This window comes from Bemisia tabaci, unplaced genomic scaffold (genome assembly GCF_918797505.1).
Source record: "Bemisia tabaci unplaced genomic scaffold, PGI_BMITA_v3".
Taxonomy (NCBI): domain Eukaryota; kingdom Metazoa; phylum Arthropoda; class Insecta; order Hemiptera; family Aleyrodidae; genus Bemisia; species Bemisia tabaci.
In genome coordinates, this window is record NW_027311751.1 from 22,189 (window position 1) to 45,762 (window position 23,574).

At 40.0% G+C, this 23,574-nt stretch overlaps 1 protein-coding gene across 3 annotated transcripts in view; it reads left to right on the top strand.

The window, feature by feature from the left end:
- The first annotated feature begins 237 nt into the window (after positions 1 to 237).
- The window catches only part of LOC109039912 (ATP binding cassette subfamily D member Pmp70), a 135,093-nt gene continuing 111,756 nt past the window's right edge, over positions 238 to 23,574 (top strand). For all 3 annotated transcript variants that reach the window (XR_002009771.2, XM_019055638.2, XM_019055639.2), the window contains exon 1: positions 238 to 593. Coding sequence is in view for 2 of the 3 variants with exons in the window: in XM_019055638.2 (XP_018911183.1) it covers positions 478 to 593 (116 nt within the window). In the remaining variant the exon portion in view is untranslated. The remainder of the gene's footprint in view (positions 594 to 23,574) is intronic.

The following is a 23,574-nucleotide window of genomic DNA, read 5'->3' on the forward strand; positions in this document are numbered from 1 at the left end:
ATCCCCCAATATCGTTCGTTTGAGTGCACTAGTTTCGGCCTCCATGGCCAGCCAAGGTCGGCTGCCAGTCAGCTGATAATCGAGTTGTCGTTACTCTGGGTATAAAGGGACTCTACCGCTAGTCACTGTGGAAAACAATAGAAAATAGTAGTTGCGTACGTCGCCAGCGAGCGCGCTGCGAGCGCTTCTGTTTCAATTACCTAGCATTGAGTCGGGCCTCTAACCTTCCATACTCTCTGTGAAGCTCTAAAGACGTGATCTACGTGAAAAATACTTAGCGTTGAGCAAAAATTTGTGTTTTTAAGTACATCGTTTTCGCTTAACAAGATTATGTAATTGCGTTACTCGACAAATTGTCGGAACCGTCTTCATGCCCTTCTAATCTCGCATTATTATTATTTCTTATTTAAATGGTAGTGTCGTTTAATTCTCATCTCGGACGTTGACTTTTTGGGCCCGAAGATACTTATTCCAATTATGGCCCCTAACATAAGTAAATTTGTGACGAAGAAAACTGTGGCTGGTGCTGCATCTTTCTCGCTTTTACTTTGGATTTTAAAGTCGAACCGGAAATTAAGGCAAACAAGAATCAAGTGAGTCATTTAAGTAATTTTTCCTCCTAGGTGCCGATCTCTTTCCTTTTGCAGCAGCTGAAACAAAATTATCATCTCTTAGAAGTGGTAATTTATTATTTCATTTTTGAATTATGAACCATTTTTAACTTGAAAATTTGATCTAGCTGCATTAGGAACCAAATCCTCTGTTCCTTCCTGTGATCCTCTGTTCCTTCTTGTGATCTTCTGAATGAGATTATACCAATTTTCTGAGACTTTGAGACACACGAGTGCAGTTTGAGTGAATTAATTCTGAAAACTCTGGATACTTGGAATCAGTTAAGTATTGCTGAATTATGATAAGTTCCTGAAACAAGTTAGCCCCAAGTTTCACAAAACGCGCTCGCGTGGACAAGACCTAAGATTATTTTTGGTCACCATGCAGGGACAGGTTTAAATTCAGGTGAACTGGAACGGAGTACCCAATAATACCAAGTCTAAAGCTAATAGTTTTACGGCCTTCCCAGCACCTCCTTCCAGCCAGTTGTGAAATTTTGACTCATTTATAAGTAAATGGCAAATTTTGGTTCAAAACACAGGACCAGATCGCTAGCATTGCAAAAAGATTTAAGTAGTTTTGTGAGCGCCATCAGCAGGAAAATCCATGGGCGTTTAAAACGAGGAACCACTGCTGTTAAAACTGTATGCTGCTACAAGGAATGGTGGGAACTACCTACTAAAGGAGTATAGAAATTTTATAAAAAACTCTAATAGTACTGTAATTGCTGTCTATTTCATTCTTACTTGAGTTTTTAGAATGCGTCATTTGTTAATATTTTGCCCGAGAGACTAAGAATGATCATGCGCAGAAAAAACCAACTGTTAAGAACTAAAACTAAACTAACCTATACTCTAACCTAACCTTACGACATGACATTTAAGTTACCAGTCTGTAGATTGTTATTATTTCACCCAATAAAAAAAAAAATAATAAAATAAAAATGCAATCATTAAGTTGCTAACGTCATCGTACAGTCGCTAACAACATCATAAAATCACAAACGTCATCATAAAGTCGCTAATGGAATCATGAAGATGCGAATATCATTGTTAAGTTGCCAATGTCATCCTAAAGTCACTATTGTAATTTAAAAGGCGCCAATGTAAGCTCATAAGTCACCAAAAGTAAAACATATCAATGTATGAGAGGATTTGGAAACTTACCAAAATATAATAATAATCATTTTAAAAATAAAAATAAAGTTGATTACTCGCAGCTGGAACGCACGACTTCATGCCTCATGCTCATAGAGAAAATACAGACGGTGGTGGCAAGGCAACCATCCTGAAGATTGGCTGTGACGTACAAAAGTACACGGATTGGTGCGCTATTGAAAAAAAGTACATTTCATGATGGTACCTCAACACAGACCTACATCACCACTGAATCTAACATTAAGTCATATAACTGAACATTAGTTACCATGACTCTCCAATTTTTGTTTTTTTGACGTACAGAACGTAATGGACCACTAGACAAGGTACGAATTTCAGCATTCTGATACATGTTTCGTAACTAAAATTTCATGAGTGGCGGTAGCCACAACCGGGCAAGTAACCTATCCTCCAACAATTGGCAACACAGCACAGCCCGGTCGAGGCAACGACACCATAGTTACACGTACTTGGCTTATTTGGGTTTTTAGTTGCGGTTTCAAAAGCTTTTCAAAGCAACGGAGCAACGGATTTCAGAAATTTTGGTGTCTAAAGATGCGTCTCGGTCCCGTCTAACGAACTGTTGAGTTTCAAGGAGGTGATGATTTATTAAACGAGATAATTACGCATGTGTGCCTAAAATAGCGAAAAGTATCCACTTTGACCATTTTCACGTTCTATACAAGCTATGGAGAATAAGAGACATCAGAGCCCTATATAATGTTATATCAAAAGAATTGTCATGTTCCCGTGTAGTGTGCATTTAAGTTTCATTAAGATCCAAGGCATCCTAAGAGAAAAATTGCGTCTAAACTGCTTTTCGGGTGCAATGGGCGACCCGACCTGCCGATGTTTATCATTGAATTTCTCGCTTACACTATTCTGGAATGAAGTTATGGTTATTTCCAGGAATCATCTTGAAGATATGAGGATTCCTAAAACTATACATAAGTTGGGGTTTACTTTTACTGTTTAGGCTGTATCTTGGACAGCATCCCGAAAATCATGAAACCCGCTTTCACTAAAACATAGACACGGTAGAGTAACAGTGTTAGTGCTCTCTGCAGTCATCAACCAATTCAACTCACGAGCGGAACAACAAAACAAATCACGAATGTTAGGTTAGTTCCTATTTCATGGACATCAAGAACGATCGAGACAATATGAAATCATTTGGTTTCAATGAATTCAATCTATTTACGACTTCAACGATGTTTGTGACAATCATATTATCATTGTGTTTTACAACCTGGAGCAGAAGTCTATCGCCTCATTGTGAAGTGAATTCTGAATATCCAATCTTAGAACTCGAAACCTCACCATTCTATTCTCTCATTGTTCTCTCTTCATTTTTGGTTCAAATCAAGTGATTCAAAGTCGCTTCACTAAAATTATGTAATCCTGAATCCATTCAAGAGTGCGTGAAGCTCACATTTTTCTGGCATTACAGCCTTTTTACTCCTCAAATTCTACGGATATGAGTCCATTTCGCTCAAGGTTTCTCTGAGCAATACCAAGTGTTTATACATTTAAGATAAGTGAGATTTGTCTTTTGGTTCTTCTCTTAGCAGTTTTAAAGTAAATTAGGTATTACAGTACCTTCATCCAGTTTTGTTTCCTTATTTAATGTTTGTTAAGAGTCTTTCTACGTGAACACTCAAGGACATACATACTTATGCTCAGGTACCAATACCATTGTTTTTCTCTCACGTCAGGATGTACCTTTAAGCATGCTAATTTACTAAAGAAACTCCTCCAGTGATAAATAATTTTAAGCTTTATTACGAAGTGAAAACCTCTGTGTGGTGTCGCTAAATTTCTCAGATAAGTCTCAGTTTAGACACGTAGAACAGACGTTCACTTTTGTCCGTTACGATCCCTGCTCTTATAGCTTCACATCTTACTTTGATCTCTGATTCATCGATTAATGGCACTTTTAGTTTCATTCATCATCAATCAGTTCAAAGCTATCTCAACAATGAATCATCAAACGTTATATCAAGGAAGAAATTTTCTGCTGAAAGCTACGACGGAATTGACATTGCAACTCAACTTACGAAAGCATGAACCAGGACATAAGAATCTGTCTCAAAGTGAACATTTTTTTCAACTCATCAGGCAGTTTAGCAGGTAAGAAATCTACAGTTGATTAATTAAGGATTACCAGATTACATGCACACTGGTTTTCCAACATTTACGGTAGATAGGGATATTTTTATTGATAATGATTAATGACGAAACAAATATATCAATGCCATGGCCAAACTGGGAACCTACTTACCGCAATCCACAAAGTTCATCCACAAAGACTTTCAGAGTCTTTTCATTTCTCTGCTGATAAATAATCCAACATAATTTCTGAAAACTGTGTAATTAATGACTTCGATGGGCAGAAAATTCTTTTCTGGGATTTTAAGCGTACCTAGTGGTCACTAACTTTTCCCTGATTTTGGAATGTCCTCTTTTGACATTAGGTGTCTCAAATAAAAATTCTTTTCACAAAAATTTTAAGTTTTTACTTGACTTAATTTAAAGTGTTTAGTCTCTTTAAACTGAAAAGTCCAATTTTTTTACTGGGAGAAGGAATTTCAATGCTCCGCAGCAAAACTACCTGACATATTTTCACAGTGAGGAGGGCTTAATTTCCTAACTTTTACAGAACCTGTCACCCTGTCTATCCCTCAGAAATTCAGTGAACCAGATGAGATTCAATGAGGGTCGTTGATAACTTTACCACTAAATTGATACCGCTCAAAGGATTTTGGAGGGAGCAATTTTACCTACTAACATTGTTGTCAAACAGGGTTTATTCATCAGAGCCCTGAATTGAGGAACCAAGAGAAAATAATTTGTTTTCATTTACTCCTCAAAGATGATACTGACCATGATGCAGGTCAGTACCTATGAGGACTATATGGATTACATTTTGCAATAAGGAACCACTATTTCTGCCCCATTTTAGAAACAACATACATGCCATTGGTTTCCCTATGCAGATATGTGCTTTTATTGGAGAGCCAAAGATAGTGGTTCCTTTTTGCAAAATGTAATCCATATAGATCTCTTAAAATTTCAGTAAACCTTGTCGCTGGGGGAAAGATCTAATACATACTGAAGATAATCATTGAATAATGTACTCTCCTAAATATAGACAAAAATTACAATGAAAATGTTCATTATTTGATGAAAAATAAAGTACAAAAATTCTCAGAGTCTCAGAGGACACCAAGAATGCCAAGAAAATCTTAAAATAATTTCCTTTCACAAACAAAAACAAAAATGACACTGAACATTTCTAGCAGGGCTTCTTGATAATCAGAGAACAAAAATTCTGAGAGCTTGACACTTTTGATCCTTACAATTTTTAAATTAGCTATGTTTATGCGAGCCTCTTAACCTGACTTCAATCGAAACCTGAGTTTGAAACCAAGGTTCAAATCACGGCATAAACGATACGGAACTAACGAAATGTAGGTTTCCAAAATTTGTGTTTGAAACCTTATTTTACACTAAAGACTAGGTTTCCGCACTCCGCATAAACGAACCGGAGGTTGAAATTAGTTGAAATTCGACTTCAGATGCGATTTTAGGTGCGCGATCGGCAATATGGCGGATTTATTATCATAACGTTCGTAAACAACTGGTGCTTATCCCACGATTTAGCTTTAATTTTGCCATTATTCAACATTTTTTACAACCATAATTTTACTATAATTGTTTCTGAAGCACTTTTGCGTGATTCCTTCAGTTATATGTGGATTATTTATCATTATTTAGCTAAACGTAGGACGTTATTTTCTAGTGAAGGTGTTTAGTGTCAGATGGAATCCAGGCTTATTACTGCTTTTTCAGATTATTCTTGCAACTCTAATCAACATTTTATGACTACAGAAGCAAAGCAAGCGAAGAGCTTTACAGGCTACAATTGAGTAATAGCCTTACCTACCAGTTCATCATCTGCGGAGAACTTTTTTACTGTATCCGCACGATTTGCCTAGGATTTCAAGATAAGGCACCCTGCTTCCCTTTAAGTAGTGTACCGAATTTTTTCATTTCAATCTACCGATTAAATCTAAAATCTGATCCAATCAGAGCTGCGTAGCTCTTGAATTTGTGTGTTATCCGTGTATCTATTTCCTGGTTGTCCTACTGGAAGTGTGAGACCAGCCACAACCGTGACCTGCTGACTTATTTCTTTGATCCAATCTCTTGTAAATGATGACTCAAATTCTGAGGCCATCATTTATTGAAACTAGTTCAAAGTTATTGCTCCAAAGTATCGTCACTCTTCTCATACTGATGCAGAAGGAAGGAGATTCTTCGGTGAGTGCTCTGTGATCCAAGATTTTCAATTTGAGATAAGAATAAGGTTTTTATTGAGGCGTGTAACAATTTTTGGTCGTTGAACCACTTGTCATAATTGAGCTTTTGCGTTAGAGATGCATCAACTGTGGAAAGTGGCTCTGCCTGTGCAAAAATATCTTTTGACAGCAGTGAATGTTAGTAAATGCGCTTTACAGATAGACTGAGAGCTCCAGAATCCAATCTACCTGAATAATTAAATTCAGAAGGATTTTTGAATTGAGTTCATATCGAATCTCAGTGGGAGAATAATATACAATCCAAGCGAAAGAATATCAATGGTAAGGTTGGGTTTGTGTCTTAGGTTAGTGAAATGCAATGGCAGGTTCTGAAATCTTGTTTGTCAGTTGCTCTTTACATGAGTCACCTTTGAAAATCAAGTTTAAGAAAAACACACATAGGTAGGCAAACAGTGGTAGGTAGCTTGCCTATTTTCTTCCTGTCTTGCTCATGGACTCGGAGAGCAGTCGGAAAGAGGGGTGAGAAACAGGATTTCAGCGCGTGTCTCTGGGAATGTGGAAATTCAAAATTTGTGAAGCGTCACCAGTTTGTTGAGATTGTCACCGTCCGTTGCCTCAAGAGGATTTAGACGCTTCTGCTTCAGCGATACATTGTTGACCTATCAATATCTGCTTATTTTGATCATATCTTGAAGGAGGAATTCCCATAAGTATATCCCGATTCTTCATTTGTTTCACTACAATAATGGCAGACACACAATCTTTACGACAGCATGGAGTGAAGGTGCGGTGCTTTACTGGATTAGCACTCCTACACTTTCAATGCCTATATCTACCTATTGTAAGATCATTAGAAGCTCAATCAACAACATGATGAATTTCCGCGCCTGCCACAATTATTTTTAACATCACTAAAAATTACCTACGGCAACTTTTCTGAACTCAGAATATAAGCTCGAGCATGATTTGGAGGGTTGTTGAGATTAGGTATTCATTCAATTTTAAAGATGAACGTAAAATGATTAAACATCTACTGTCATTTTTCCAACTGTTGCTCAGAAAGTCAGTAAAGGCTTTTCTAGTGAAGATGAAGCCTCCGCTTATATATTGTGGAAAAATTGAACATACACAGGATAAAAGAGTAATACCTAATAATTTATTGAATCAATTCATAGTGGAAAAATGAAGTATAGCTTGTGAAAATGGCGCCAACATGAAATTCAAGTTCAATCGAAAATATGCGCATAAACAGCGCCAAAATCGGAAAGTTTGATTTCCCGCGAAAGTCGGGTTACAGCGCCCGCATAAACCCGACGGAGGAAACTTGCATTACAAACTCGGGTTTCGTGAAACCCCGGTTTCGAGCCTCGCATAAACGTAGCTATTGTTACACTAATGAGGTCTGGGAAGCTGTTGAATGCCCTGATTTCCAAACTTCTATTACTCAAGCAGCACACATTTCTTTAAATTTCAATGCCATGGTAAAATTATTTCTATTGCATTATAGTGTTGAGAATGTTGCCTATTTACTCATTGAAGGAACAATTTTTAGAGCAATTAATTTGAAATAAGTACCCAACGTAGTTGCAATTTATCATTGGATTTCTTCGTATTTCTTTTCTTTCTTCTTTTTCTTTTCTTGGGATTCTACAATCGTATTTCTTTTCAGGGATATCTACAGTTGTGTAGACTTTCATTTTTAAAACTCATCTCTTTTTAAAACTAAGAGAGCGTTGAAATAATTATCACTTACCATGTATAACTTTCTGCAAAATTTGCCTCAGTTGATGCTCTCACAAGTTCAGTTGCAAAGTCAATTCAGCCATAGCTTTCCGAAGAAAATTTCTTCTTCGATCTAACAATTAATTATTAATCGTCGAAATAGCTTTGAACTGATTAATTAAAAATGACACTCAAGGGTGTAAAAAAATAAGACGGATCCGAGAAACTTTGCTACACAGCAAGGAGATATCTACCTCATAGCTATAAGCATTAAATGGATTACATTTTGCAATTAGGAACCACTATTTCTGGTCCATTTTAGAAACAGAATACGTGCTATTGGTTTCCCTATGTAGATATGTGCTTATATGGGAGAGCCAGAGGTAATGGTTCCTTATTGCAAAATGTAATCCAATTCATTCACAAGTGGGGGACTTCATTTGGTAAAATAACAGTCTTCTTGCAAAAATGAGATGATATAAACTCCAAAAAACCCAAAAACTTGGGTAAAGAGACTCCGGGCAAGTCACCATCCTCTTGCCAAAAACCTCCAAAAGCTCTTCTTTGTTCCCCTCTTCAGTGGATAAAGAAAATATCACACTACGACAGTTTCCATTTCTGTCATAGAGTACCCCAAGCGGACCAAAGAACGGAACTCTTAGTCGTTTACACATTTACCTATTTAACAAAATCTCCAGGAGGTCACAGACAGGCTGGCAGCCCCTCATTGGACCAGGTATGTGCCTCCAAAGTACTTGAAATGACTCCTTGAGGGGCGGGCAAGTTTGATTGACATTCACGTTGTCTTCTGAAAATGAGTTAAAATTTTAACCTTGAAGAAGAAGAAAATCGAGTTATCATTTTCTTCCATACACGGTAGGTATGCCTATGAGAGGCACCAGGAACGCATTCCAAAATTATTGATGCAACCCGCACGACTCCGAAGTCAGCGGAAACTTTCTTGAAGCGTCTCCTAAGATTTTCCCCACGCAATAATCCCCTTCAAAAATGGAGATGCAACAAGCGCGTCCTGTATGACCGCGAAAGCTCCTCAGATGAGTAGTCTTTTGGTCTGGTCAGAAAAATATTCAAACTTTATTTTTCGTCTTCTCTTCTCATTTCCCGCATTGGCGGAGGCGAAATTTTTTGGAAAGCATGACGCGGATTCAATTGCTCCATCGAGTACTTGTACGTAAAGCACTTCTTACAGATGTAGATACGAGTTTTATGTTTTGTCAACTGATTACGTACAAGTTGTTCAAAGTTCTTGATCCAGCAATAATGGTAACTGAAAGGTACGGGGGTTGTAGAGACATAGTAGGTCGGTGTGGTCCTCTTTTTCCGGGTCGGCAACTTTAATTGGGTAAACTGTATACTTTTTCTTGTTGGACACCAAACTCTCATGGAGCCCAAATACCGAAACCGATACGTTGTTCCTTTTCTCAAATTTGATAATATCATCTATGCTCGTGGGGAATCGAACGACCGAGAAATCATAATGATGGAGTATATCTACACATTTAGCTGGATCATATTTATGCTTCTCTTCCTTCGGGACGAACTTTGCCAACATTGCGAAGAAGAAACAATCGTTATATTCACCGTTATTTACATTGACAACATGTTTCGTTGAAAATGGCACCTTAACATAGGTTCCTCCTCGATGTAACGCGTAATAGCGGTTGACACGTAGCTCCATACCCTGTATCTTCTTCAGCACCCACCCGGATCCGTTCATGTGAAAATCGAATGACTCTTTATTGATCTTGGCCCTGAACTTTTCATAATACTCGTCCAGATCCGTTGACGCGAAAACAGCTTCGTTTTTAGTCTTGAATTTTTTCAACTGCATTCCTTCCTTGTCCTTACCGTCAGCTTTCTCGTATTCTGCGTAAACTAGTATATTTACCTTCAATGCCTCGTCGGTGAGTTCTTCTTTAATTTTTCCAATCACGAGGTCTTTAGCTGATAGTAGGTAGTCATCGATGATGAGAATCTCCGGTTGGAGGTTCGTGATGAAAAATGTTTTCAACCTACTTTGACAAGCAGTCTCAACTTGAACAATCGGTACTTTAGTCTCAAACAAATTTCTTATGTGACTTGCAGATTCTTCATGTTTTTCTCTTTTATGGTATGAGATTTTGCACGTGATTCTCATCGTTGTTGTCATCGGTAGGTGATGAGGTGTCCTTCATGGTGGACATCTTTTCAATATGTTCGGGAGATTGCTCATGATTCTCTCCCTCCGCATAAAACTCATCACAAAGATCACAATGGATGAGCACATTGTGCTCCTGTTTAATATGCGTTTCATCGTTGATACCCTCCTCCTTCTTAATTTGTTCCGCACAGTGTTCGTGCTTTTCACCTTGTTTATAAAATTCATCACAAATATCACATTGGATGAAAGTTTCAACAATCTGTTGTGTTTGTTCTTGAGCAGCAATGATAAAGATACTATTTTAAGCTCTACGTTTTCCGAGTCGGTAAGAAAAGGAAATCTACACTATCTTAACGTTTGCTAGATTCTATTCATTAAGAAAATTTCATAGCGAACAACTGATACTAATTTAAGCTCGGGGTTTTCTGAGTTTGTCACCACAGAAAATCTACACTATCTTTACGTTTGCTAGATTCTGTTCACTGAGAAAATTTCAGAGGGAACAACTGATACTACTTTAAGCTCTAAGTTTTTGAGTTTGTCACAACAGAAAATCTATACTAGCTTTACGTTTGCTAGATTCTGTTCATTGAGAATATTTCAGAGCGAACAAGTGATACTATTTTAAGCTCCAAGTTTACTGAGTTTGTCACAACAGAAAATCTATACTATCTTTACGTTTGCTAGATTCTGTTCATTGAAAAAGATTTCAGAGTGAACAAGTGAAAACTATTTTAAACTCGAGGTTTTCTAATGTCATCAAAACCTAGACCGACGAACTTTCGCTCGGAGACAAATTTACACTTTTCATAACCGAGTGAAAAGAAACTGTAAAGTCATAATTTACCTCAGAGTAAATATAGTAGTAGTAGTATTCATTCACCACCAAACTCGGTTACACTCGGAGAAAGTGTGTAGTCATGATTTAGATCAAAGTTAATATAGTAGTATTTCTTAATCACCAGATTCGGTTACACTCGGACAAACTGTGTCGTCGTAATTTAGATCAAAGTAAATATAGTAGTATTTGCTAATCACCAGATTCGGTTACACTCGGACAAACTGTGTAGTCATAATTTATAGTAGCAATATAAAACTACGCTTTCATGCAAGTGGGAAAAATTAACAATTCTAGTTAGGGAACGTATAAATAGTGTCGAGGAAGTGTGATCGATCATTTCAAAACAAGAACTCGTCAAGTATGGACGCTCCAACCCTCAAATCACAATCGATTAGAGCGATGAACACCTTGGACACGGTATATGAGGCTCTCTCTTTCAAGATTCCAGGAATACGAGCAGAGCTTTTGAACAAGTTTGCCAGACTCCTTTTTCCTGACAAGTTGTTCCACCATCTTAAACTCAGCTCAATAGACACTTCCGATCCCGTCGGGTGTTATGGGTTAGTTGAGATAACGGAAAGATTTTGCCATCTTCTAGAACGTGTCGCAGACGAGCATGAAATAATGTACTTCTTAAAGCAGGGGTACAAGAAAGTAGACGAACGGGACTGGAAGATATGCAGACTTTTGAGTGCGATTCGCATAGTATTATACACCAGAGAGAGGAGAGCGGCTCTCTATAGTAAAGATTTCGTATAAATAGTATGCATTCTCTTCTCAGTATCGCAAGGAAAAAATCATGATTGATAAAATATTTCTCATCACCATCATCATTGCTGTTGTTGGAGTGAATTCCACAACGGTAGCGGAAAACTCATCCGAAGCAAACATCACAATGTGCCCGGTCTGTCCGGAAATCAAATGCGCACCCTCTACCTTGATGGACGTTCTTCTATTCATCTTGAGTTTACTGGCGCTTATTTGCTCCGCTCCGTACCTGTACTCTAAGTACATATCATCCGACTGCAAGTTCCGTTTCATCAGGATGGCCCGGAAAAATAACAATCGGAAAGTTGATGATATAAGTGTTGATTTAAAGTTCGGAGAAAGAGAAGGAATCGATGTTTGTGGTTGACAACCCTCACGTTTTTAGAACGCGCATGTTTTCTGAACGTGTACGTTTTCTAAACGCGTTTGCGTTTGCGTTTTCTGAACGCGTTTGCGTTTTCTGAACGCGTTTGCGTTTGCGTTTTCTGAACGCGTTTGCGTTTGCGTTTTCTGAACGCGTTTGCGTTTGCGTTTTCTGAACGCGTTTGCGTTTGCGTTTTCTGAACGCGTTTGCGTTTTCTAAACGCGAACTGTTTTCAACTGTAACTTTAACTGTAAATATCCAACAAAAAAAAAAAAATAATAAAATTTTTTGATTCATCAAACTGAATATTGCAATATCCAATCCCAGTCGCTCATCGCAAAACACAAGGTTCCCGTACGCATTTCCAAGCGCACATTACTAAAAAATGAAAATTACCGAATCAGACCCTAATTTCCAGTGTCCGATACCAGCCCCATACTGTAAAATACGGTCTTTCGAAGCCGAAAATTTTACAAGTCCGAAATCTCGGAAACGAAAAGTCGTATCGAAATTCGATCCGTACAGTTTTCCGATCTTCGAAAGTGGAAAAGAATCGCATCGATCCGCAACGGATCGGAGGAGGGTGATTTTCCGAAAATTTTTCAATTTCCCGGATCAGACCGTAATCTACAGTATCCGATACCGGGCCCATACTGTTAGATACGGTCTTCCGAAACCGAAAATTTTTACAAGTCCGAAAATCCGAATTTTTTGCACAATCTGGCAACATTGTATCGAAAAATTAACTAATTTCTCGCCCCATCTGGCAACACTGTAAAATGCGATGTTGCAAAATTTCACCAATAATTAAATCATTTATTTATGTCCACCGTCCGGCAACGCTGCTGTGCCATCTTGAAAAATACACCGTTGCATAAACCGCAGATTGAAGGGGCTACATTACGCGATTGCATAACCCGACCATTGAAGGGGCAGCATGCAATACTTTTACTTTACAGCGTTGCCATATTGAACAATAATCCCTATACAACACTGTAATTTAATTCGTATTTTTCTGCACCATAATGCAACGCTGTTGGATTTTTTATCGAGCAAGATCCCCATTTTCTCCCTACTCTTTTCTAACACCCTGTATAGAAGGTGCCTGTGATACCGTTAACATCGACAAACTTTACAGTATGACGAAGGACCTCAAAGTGAATAACCGACTAATAGAACTCATACACAGCCTCTGCAATAAGAAAAACATCTACGTAAACTTTGGAGGTGTAACTTATGGCCCTAGAATCTCCCACTCAGGACTCCCACAGGGAGCTGTTTTAAGCCCACTGCTGTTCCTAATATATACTAGCCAACTACACAAGAGAATAAACAGTTGTAAACTACTGGAATTTGCGGATGATATAGCAATAATGAAGAGAAGTAAATACTTGCACGAAGCTCTTCCACAAATTCAAACTGATCTAGACGCCCTGATCAATGAACTCGATGAACTATCTCTAACTGTCTCACAAGTTAAATCCAAAATTATGATATTTACAAGACGTAGAAAAATAGAGCACGCCCCGATCTTAATCTATGAGAAACCCATAGACTTAGTTATCGAATTCAAGTACCTAGGTCTCATGTATGATCGAAAATGGACCTGGCTCCCCCACATAAAATACCCTAAAGACAAAGTAAATGCTAATACTAATCTCATCAGAATGGTGTCAGGAATAAAGTGGGGATGTCATCAAAGCTCAACTAAAAACCTATTTAAATCACTAATCAAATCGACCTTAGATTTTGGAGTCCAATTTTGGTACAACAATAGATCGGAAAAAGTACTGAACGTGATTACAAATAAAGCAGTGAGAACTTCATTTGGATTTCTTAAATCATCACCCAATAACTCAATATATGTTGAATCAGGAATCCAATCCCCGATTCAAAGAGCTCAGCAAGTGACAGACAAATACATACTTAAAATCAGCAACATCTCTTCGACTGCAAAGGCCGATTCCTTCAATAAAATACTCGATGACTTACAGAGAAACAACTATAACCATAAATACCCATCCTTACTAACCAAGAGAGCAACAGATCTCTTACAACTAAGGTAAGGAGTAGCAACATCAGAAGAAGTCAGATTTGACAAGTTCCAATTTCCAGTACCAGAAATTTCAATCCTGTTTCCAATCACGAGGAAAGAGATCCTTCTAATAAAGACAAATACATACTTAAAATCAACAACATCTCTTTGACTACAAAGGCCGATACCCTCAATAAAATACTCGATGACTTACAGAGAAACAACTATAACCATAAATACCCATCGTTACTAACTAAGAGAGCAACAGATCTCTTACAACTAAGGCAAGGAGTAGCAACATCAGAAGAAGTCAGATTCGACAAGTTCCAATTTCCAGTACCAGAAATTTCAATCCTGTTTCCAATCACGAGGAAAGGAGATCCTTCTAATAAAGCCATATTTGCCCAGTTTGTAGAAGAGAATAAAGACAGTGTGTTCTTCTACTCAGATGGTAGTAAAACTGATGAACGAACAACAGCAGCGGTAGTAAGCCCTGATATAGATGTCAACCGAACATACATTCTAAACCACAGCAGAACCATAATGAGCGCAGAAATAAAAGGAAATAAGGAAAGCCAAACCTTAATTTGACTCTACAACGTCAGGAAAGCTATAATTTGCTCCGACTCACTTAGCGCAATTTCTCTTCTTGCAACAAAGAACACAATAACCAATTTACCAGGAAACGAATTAGCAGATAAACAAACAAAAATCTTAACTAATGCCATTGACTCGTCCAACGAAAAAATTCACCACTCCAACTATTTAAAACAAGCAAAATCATCTACCCTTCGAGAATGGCAAGAATCCTGGACCGAAAGCTCGAAGATTAAAGGAATTAGACTCGGAGGGATCCAACCAGTTGTTTCAGAGAGAGCTTGGTTTGAAAACATAACACTAAGCAAGAAATCAACCAACATTATTTCTAGGATGCGTATTGGGCATGGGCTACACCCTCAGTACCTCCATAGAATCAAACTCAAAGATAACGATTTGTGCACCTGCGGTCAAGTAGGCACAATCGACCACATACTCCTACAGTGTCCGTCCTTAACCCTCCAACCAACCTTAATCTTCAACATCCTAAGGAAAGAACACCCTCAAATCAACATCGACTCAAAATTTATCCTGAACAAATCTAATCTGGAACTCTATCAAGCTTTGGAATCGCACATTTTAAACAACCAAATTTTGTGTTAATAAAGTGTTAATTTCAGTGCAGTGTATGGAACGGCTTCCGTAACCCTAAAAAAAAAAAAAAAAAATCCGAAAAAAAGTATACATAATTTTTTTTTTTTGTGAAAAAAAAAAATTCCGAAAAAAAGTATACACACTTTTTTTTCGTGAAAAAAAAAAAAAAAAAAAAAATCTTAGGACTAGGTCGAATAACGGCTGGTGTTGCTGGGACACTCCAGCGGCCGATGCCCGTTGATTCTACGGACTGATGAGTGTTGAAGACCGATGCGCGGCAAGCCGGGCATATTCAAATATTTCCCGCGCAATTCCAACTGAACCTGCTCCTACCTCCTTAAACACCCCTTCAATTAAAGGCGGAGTTCCGATCTGCGGTCCTCCCTTATTTCAAATAGCCCAAGAGTTTCATATAAATATACAGAGTGGTGCACAAGTCAAGGGTTTTTCGCACCCGTTCCTTTCCTCGAGCAATAACGGGATCCCACTGAATCCCGCTAAGCGGTAACTCGAACTCAAATTCGAATTTATAAAAGGGATAAACAACTTTTCCTTGCCCTTCCCCCCTCCCTACTCCCGCTCTTGCGCAATTAAATACGGATGTTCCCTGAATAGGTAAGCTGCATCCGCACTTTTCTGAAGTAGGTAACGGGTCTACGCGTCTCGATTATACACAGTCCATGCAATTAAGGATCCAACTGTGACCCCTAGCAGGTTCAGTTGGAATTTCGCGGGAAATATTTGAATATGCCCGGCTTGCCGCGCATCGGTCTTCAACACTCATCAGTCCTTACAATCAACGGGCATCGGCCGCTGGAGTCCCCCAGCAACACCAGCCGTTATTCGACCTAGTCCTAAGATATTTTTTTTTTTTTTTTTTTCACGAAAAAAAAAATATGTATACTTTTTTTTCGGATTTTTTTTTTCACGAAAAAAATATGTATACTTTTTTTTCCCCCCGAATTTTTTTTTTTAGGGTTACGGAAGCCGTTCCATAGCAGTGGCTGTTTGTTGAAAAACTAAGGCCAAAGATTCTAAAGAGGGCGCGATAAGCTCAAAAAAAAAAAAAAAAAAAAAAAAAAAAGATACCTAACCTCCTAGCTTATTTTTTGGCGGTGAAAGGTATAGACTGGTGATATTGGCTGTAACCGTTGTAGGCTATCCACGAAGTTGTAAGGTGTTAAACCTGTGATCGAGATAATGAAAGGTACATTTCGGATTTGATCCAGTTTTCAGAGCCTTTTAACTTCATGCGCCAGAGGCCCAGAGGCGTGTACTCCTCCAATTGTTCTACGCATTTTGAGCCCTGATGGTGTACAGCAATGTCAATGAGAAACGCGTTTTTTCCCCGATTTTGTCGAGGGGAACATTTGCGGAATGATCTTAGCAGTTTGGATTGAGAGATCTCAGTATAATTCGAAGTTACTATTTTCTAGTATGGTCTTGGGTGAATAGTTGTAATATGGAGCTGAGTATGGATGAAGCTTACGGTCGAGAGCGATTCGTTGACGTATTATTTTTGCTACTGATTGTGAGTTATGTCTGTTGGTGTATTCCGTGCCTGCTATTAGTTTACATCCTGCCGTGATGTGTTTGATTTCAGAAAACTGGCGACATTTCCTATAATTTTCGTCTTTGACTGACCCATCTTTGATGATGAACTTCTGATAGTTCTCGGTTGTTATGATCATATCTCGTATAGCAAGGGTAAAACTTTCCGTTTCTGGGAATAGTTGACCACTTTGCAGGAATTGGTCCGACAGTTTTTCGGATATGTGGTCCTTACGCACGTGTTTAATGCGGCGTCCATTAAGAGCTTTAGATTCCAAAATTTCCACGTCCAACTGACGATTGCAGCTATAATGTAAGTTCCTAAGAAAGACCTCTTAATTGTTTTTTGCAAGTTTACACATACACAGTGGAACGCTGGAATATGTAGCACACACAACCGAAGGGGCGCCGAGGCGAAAGAGATGAAGGTACACACACTCGATCTCTTTCTAAAAAGATGGGGGGGGGGGGGGTAGCTTCACCAGCGGAAGGGTAAACGTTATTAGGAGAAAAGCGAGGAGCCTTCCGCTGCTCCTCGGAACGAAGGGTAGGTAGGGCACTTTGACAAAACGAACTACACGTCGGTTCTCGGGTTTCTACGGACACTTTAATTCTAAACTTTCGACGGAATCCTCTCCTCCAGACTTTCAATAATAACAACAAATGAAACACACTCGAAACACACTCTCAGACCTACACGCGGCTCCCGCGCGGAGTTCGTTTAGAGCACGGCGCACTATGGTCCGAATAGCCGGTTTAAGCGGCAATAAATCGAAAAAGTGAAGTTTGGAAAAAGTTAGATTTTAAGAAGTAGATCGATAGTACATACTGTAGAGAAGACTCCTGTAAAATTTCACTTCGATTAAAGCACTAATAAAGATGTGACAAGCCTGGGAAGTGCGGCGCGCGGAGCACTTTATGAGTGCGATTCCAGTTACCGAGCGGCAGTGCTGTGTTTAAGGGCTTGTTTTCGTCGTTTCACCGTACCTGAAAGTGTTTGGGCACTCGATTCACAAAATATAAGATAAGTTTAAGATGTTTCATGCTGAAACTGTTCTTTTTCATCATATCTAATGTTCAAGATTAACCCGTAGACATAGTCACTTTTTTCAATAAAATCGCAAAAGTAGGACCCAAAAAATATCCTTTGCACCTCTGAGCACCTCGTAATTTTACTCGGAAGTTATTGTCGTGACTCTAGACTACCTTTTAGTCTGAGTGGCAGATCAATCACACACAATCGCCTCAAGTTATTTCTTATGAAAAATGACGTTTTCGCGTTTCTTATCACTTGCTACAATTAGCTATCATATGCCATTGACGATGACTTTTATCATGTTCCATTGTCATATTCTAGCAAATCGAATGCATTAGAGCTTAAATCTGCCCAGGCAGAATGATACGAGTTGATGGGGACCAATTGAAACTTGTGCTCAAGAACAGCAAAGAATCGCCTCGGGAGGCTACTTTGAGGCCCCGTAAAAGTTTTTTTTTTGACGTTTTAAGTGTTTCAAACATATAATCTATCAGTGTAGATATATGTTAGCATAAGTTTAGCTTGGCAGACGAAAACAAGTCTAAACGGTTGATCGGTGGGACTTGAAAGTAAGGCTCCCGAGCAATTAAATTGTCTTAGGAAGCTACTTTGAGGTCCCGTAAACGTTTTTTTTTTTACGTTTACCCATGTTTCAAACAAATAATCTATCAAAATGGATATATTTAAGCTTAAGTTTAGCTTGGCAGACGAAAACAAGTTCAAACGGCTGATCGGTGAGACTTGAAAGTAGGCCTCTGGAGCCATGAAACGTAGAAGTATTATCCTGAGCTGTCTTTTTCAAATTCCCTTGATAGTAGTGTTTGACGAGGCTCTACTTTTAGCTTCTTATAGTCCACCCAATGTAAAATTAATTTTTAAACTTTTAGAAAAAAAAAAAAATTCTATCGAGAATCGAACCCGGGACATCAAGAAGATAAGTGAGACGCGATGTCCACTGCTCCACCGCGCCATTGTAATCTGTGTGCCTCAATTTAAGGTTTCTGAACAAAATATTACCACAGTTATATAAAGTATAAAAATGTTAAAAATGGATTTTTCCTGAAGAATATTAGCATTTTTGCACTCGGCGACCCTAAAAATCCCTGAAAACTCATGTTGCGAGGTTTAAACATACATATCTGATTTAATGCCGCTTAAACCGGCTATTCGGACCATAGTGCGGCGTGACGGGCCGATCGCGACCTGGCCAGAATCGCTGATGAGCTAAAACGAGACTGATTTCAGAGATTTTCTGAAAATTGCGAGTAGCGTCGCCTTAGCTTCCCTTCTCCCCTGCGGCTCAATCCTCCGGGCCAATCAGGGCCTTACACAGGACTCTGATTTGCCGGGCTGACTGCGTTCACATGGGAACTGAGGAGCTAAAACTCTGTATGACATCACTTTGTCTCATCCTTGCAATTTTCAGCTGAGCTGTTGTCTGGACAGGAAACACAGAGCAACGTTTCTAACCGCGATGCTTGTTTTTCCCATGCAGGCAGAAACCCAGACTCTGCGTCTTAGCAATACGGTTTTGTAGGTGATTGAGTCTACTCAGTGACCCTTCCCCAACTTGTCAGTGGATTCTATCGCTCGAATCCATTGCAACAGGTATTATGTAGTAAAGCTTAAACTCTTCAAAATTGTGCTCAACGCTGTCCGCTTCTCTAATACCTGCGTATGAGAGCTTTCCCGCTTGCTTTTTTGTTTATTTATTTATTTATTCATTTAAATGAAATGAGAAGAACACATTTATTCATTTATATTACAGCTCTAAGCGCTCCTAAAAATTGACGAAAATTCGTGTCAGGAATTCCTCTCCCCGCGCGACGCACCGCGCAGACTCACCGACCGCTTATCCCAGCGGCAGCCTCCCTCCCCCTCCTGGCGCGCCGCGACGCCCGTCCCCCTCCGGCTGCTAGGCAGGATCCCCGCCCCACCACCCGCATCAAGTATCGCGCCGCGCTCATCGGCTTCTTTAACACTACGCAGCCGCGGCCAGTGGTTCCTTTCCATCCCTCCTTTGAGTTGCAACGAGCAATGCCGTCTACCCGAACTTTCTAGAATTTTCCCAAACACAAGGAGGGTGTCTCATGGCGACGAGTAGTAACTTAGTCTGGAACTTTCTAGAACTCGCTCGAATTTTCATCATTCAGGCGACAGTTAGTGAAACGATGACCTTCATTAATCCTCTCCAGAACTTCATTGAATTTTTTCGAACTTTCGTAAGGTTTCATGACTGACAATAGCTTCTCTCGAATGAAATGAATTAGAAAATAAATTTGTCCCAACTTTCTCCAGGCGATGCGCACTTTAATCGAGGTCTTCGCCGTGTCCTTTTGGGAGCTTTCTGGAGTATTCTTGGATTTTTGGAAGTCTGTTGCAAGACGGCGTTCTAGAACTCTCTCAAATATAATCAAAGTGGTAGTCATGGGAATGTGGCTCAGCGAGCCACAAGGCTCGCGGAGGGAGTGAAGGGGGTCCAGGGAGCGAAGCTCCCTAACCCCTCGAGGAGGGCGCGCGATTCGCCGTTTAATATGCGTAAACGGGGGTCCCGCCGGCCGGACCTCTGTGCGGCGCCACTCCTTCCCTTCCAGTCCACTCCGGCCCCTCTCCGCTTCTCCGCCACCCTTACCCGAGACTCGGACTTCGACGCTCACGAGGCTTTTGCTATGGAACGCCGTTTGTACGAAAACCTATTTTAGGGGGAGGGGGGAACAATTTCTCTTGAAGGAGAGCGATTCTCGTTGGGAGGGAAACAAATTCCCGACGGGCAGCGAAACTTTTACAGGTGTGGAAAAACTTTTTTAGGTGTGGAGATTGAATTTCATCGAGGCGTGGAAATTCTGTGCTCCCTTCTCCTGATTAAAATGTTCCCATTCCTGATCATGGATATACCGAATATCTGGAGGAGAAGTGAAAGAATAAAAAATCCTGCCCTCCGCCGCACGTTCGATAGCGCGACTCCTCTGCGCGGAGAAGGATCTTGCCGCGGGAGAATTGATTTTTTTTTGCTATATCGATTGGGGGGGGGGGGGGGGGACAGCTTTAGGTGTAGAACCATTTTTGCGCGGTGAGGAGCCGATCGCGGCTGCTCGGTGAGGAGACGGATCTTGCTGCGGCACAGTGTGTCCAAACCCCTGTCTAGCTGCTTAAAACCCCCCTAATATCAAGTTGTTTACATGTTTTTCATCGTCAGAATAGGGGGGGGGGGATCTTTACTCTCTAAAGCGCCAGAAATTACATTTGAAGTCAAGTTTCTCGGTGAGGATGTAAACATTTCGTTAAACTAAAATGTTCAATGAAATCAGCGACCCAAAAAGCATTAGTTCCATCAATTTTTAAAACTGTACATTGCATTTTCGAATAAAGTTCCGTTAAATCCAGTCTGTGGACTATAGTGCGCCGAACAGTCGCGATCGGCTCTACACCGAGAAATATTTCTCCACTTCACTCAATCGATACGTCGAAAGCAATGCAGCGCTCCCGCGGCAAGATCCTTCTCCGCGCCGAGCAGTCGCGATCGGCTCCTCGCCGCGCAAAATTGGTTCTACACCTAGAGATGTTTCTCCACCCCACTCAATCGATATAGCGAAATCAGTTCTCCCGCGGCAAGATCCTTCTTCGCGCAGAGGAGTCATGATATCGAACGTACGGCGGAGGGAAGAATTTATTATTTTTTCTCTTCTCCTCCAGATACTCGATATATCCGCGATCAGGGACGGGAACATTTTTATCAGAGTGGAGCACAGAATTTCCTCGCCCCGCTCAAATTCCTTCTCCACCTCTAAAAAAAGTTTCTCCACCCCAAGAAAAGTTTCTCCACACCTCAAAAAGTTTCTCCACCCCTAAAAAAATTGCTCTACACCTAAAAAGTTTTTCCACGCCTGAAAAAGTTTCTCTGCCCCTCGGGAATTTGTTTCTCTCCCAACGAAAATCACTCTCCCTCAAGATAAATTGATCCCCCCCCCCCCCCCCGTGTGGCGAGGAAAAGCGAGAGCTCGTACGATCCTGATCGTCAGGAAGCAAGCCTTCCGGAAAGGATCGAGCTTCAGCAGATCAAGCCACAAATTTTGGGTGTCAGATGCTCGTCGGGACGCCTGGGTTCGGGCGCCAACACACTCGAAGTGCGTAATCAAAAATAAAATTTTCCTGAGGTGAGGACAGGTGTTGCAGGAAGGAATAATGAGAGCAAATTTTAAACGTACTAGAGTCAATTTTTATTGACAAGAAAAGAAACTACTTTTTGAACACAATTACAAACTTAAAAAATTTCTCAAGACAAAAAAAATAAAACTAAATACGAGATCAAAATTTAGGACGATTGAAGGTGAATGTTGTTGATCGGATTGGCTTTTTTTTTAAATAGGTACTTTGAAAGGAACGGAAAAGGGACAAAAAAAAGGTTTTCGAACTTTCGAATGAATTACTCTTCGATTATTTATTTTACCCTCAATCTCCCAAACAACCGGTGCTACTCACCACGTGCACTCAATCTTGAATGGTAGATTTAGGATACGAAATAAATATTTTCCAAAATAAATTCCAATAACAATCAAAATCCCAGGTGCTACTCAACACGTGCACACTTGGAAATTGATCAATTATGAGAGATTTATTTTTCATGATTAAATTAAATTAAATATAATTAAATTAGATGTGCTTCCGAATAAGAATAAAAATAAAATTCGTTTAAATAAATTTCAACAAGAGATTACTAAGTAATAAGTCAATGCTAATGCATTTATCCACCATAGGAGCTACCCATAAATGGGTGCGTCACACGAGAGAATAAATGCGATGAAAAACCAAGCCCTCATTTGCAAGCGTGCTACTCACCACGTGCACAGCTACGCAAATGAAGGGATCCGATAAATCGGACAAGCGCTGCGAGGTACCGGTCGGGACCCCATCAAATTCATTTCATCTACCTTCCGTGCACATCGACCAACTTCATTCGACTTCAAAAAGTTAAATATACAATCAAATAAATTTATTCCTACATCAAATGATTTGCCTAAATTAGCTTCGCGACTTTCTTGAGTAAATTTGCTGAAAACAAGTAACTAATAAAGCAAAAATAATAAAAAAACCGACTTTTTTCAGGAGTCTGAACGACTGAGACGTCGTGCACACGCTAATCAGCTGGGTGGTCGGGTCCGGATCGCTCCGCGAGAGCGCTCGAGTGGCGCGCGGCGGCCGACCGGTGCACTACGGTATTCCGCTACTTCACCGTCCCTACAGAGTGCTCTACTGTCGCCATCACCTGCTACCGTTGTAGTCATCGAAATTTTTACATATGATTAAATACTTATTCGAACTTAAGTGACGGGAAAAATTACCGTCACACCCCGGAGGACAGGTTTTCGTACAAACGGCGTTCCATACTTTGCTAATCGTCACCGGCCCGGGTGGTCTTATATGGGTGGTGATGAAGACCACCCGCGCCGCGCCGGTGACAATTAGCAAAGCCTCGTGAGCGTCGCACAGTGGGAAAAACAGCCAATCTAGCGCCGAAAAAGTCTTGACGCTCGGAGTGTTCACTTTCCCATTAGTCCAGGCGCCTGGTAAGTCTACCTGGAATTTTGGGTACACAGCGATTTTTTTGGCCTACTTTATGTTTTTTGGGTCGCTGAATCCGAATCTGAAGTTTCCGCACGCGTATCTGGTGAGCATTTTCCGCTATTTTGAAAAAATGGCCTAAAAAGGCCTTTTTTTGCGGTTTTTTTTGATATAGCGGCTACGGATGAGGAAAAGTCCCGGATTTAGCTAATGTTTTGAATAGCTGACATAATTTGGAAGAAAATGGTGTATACA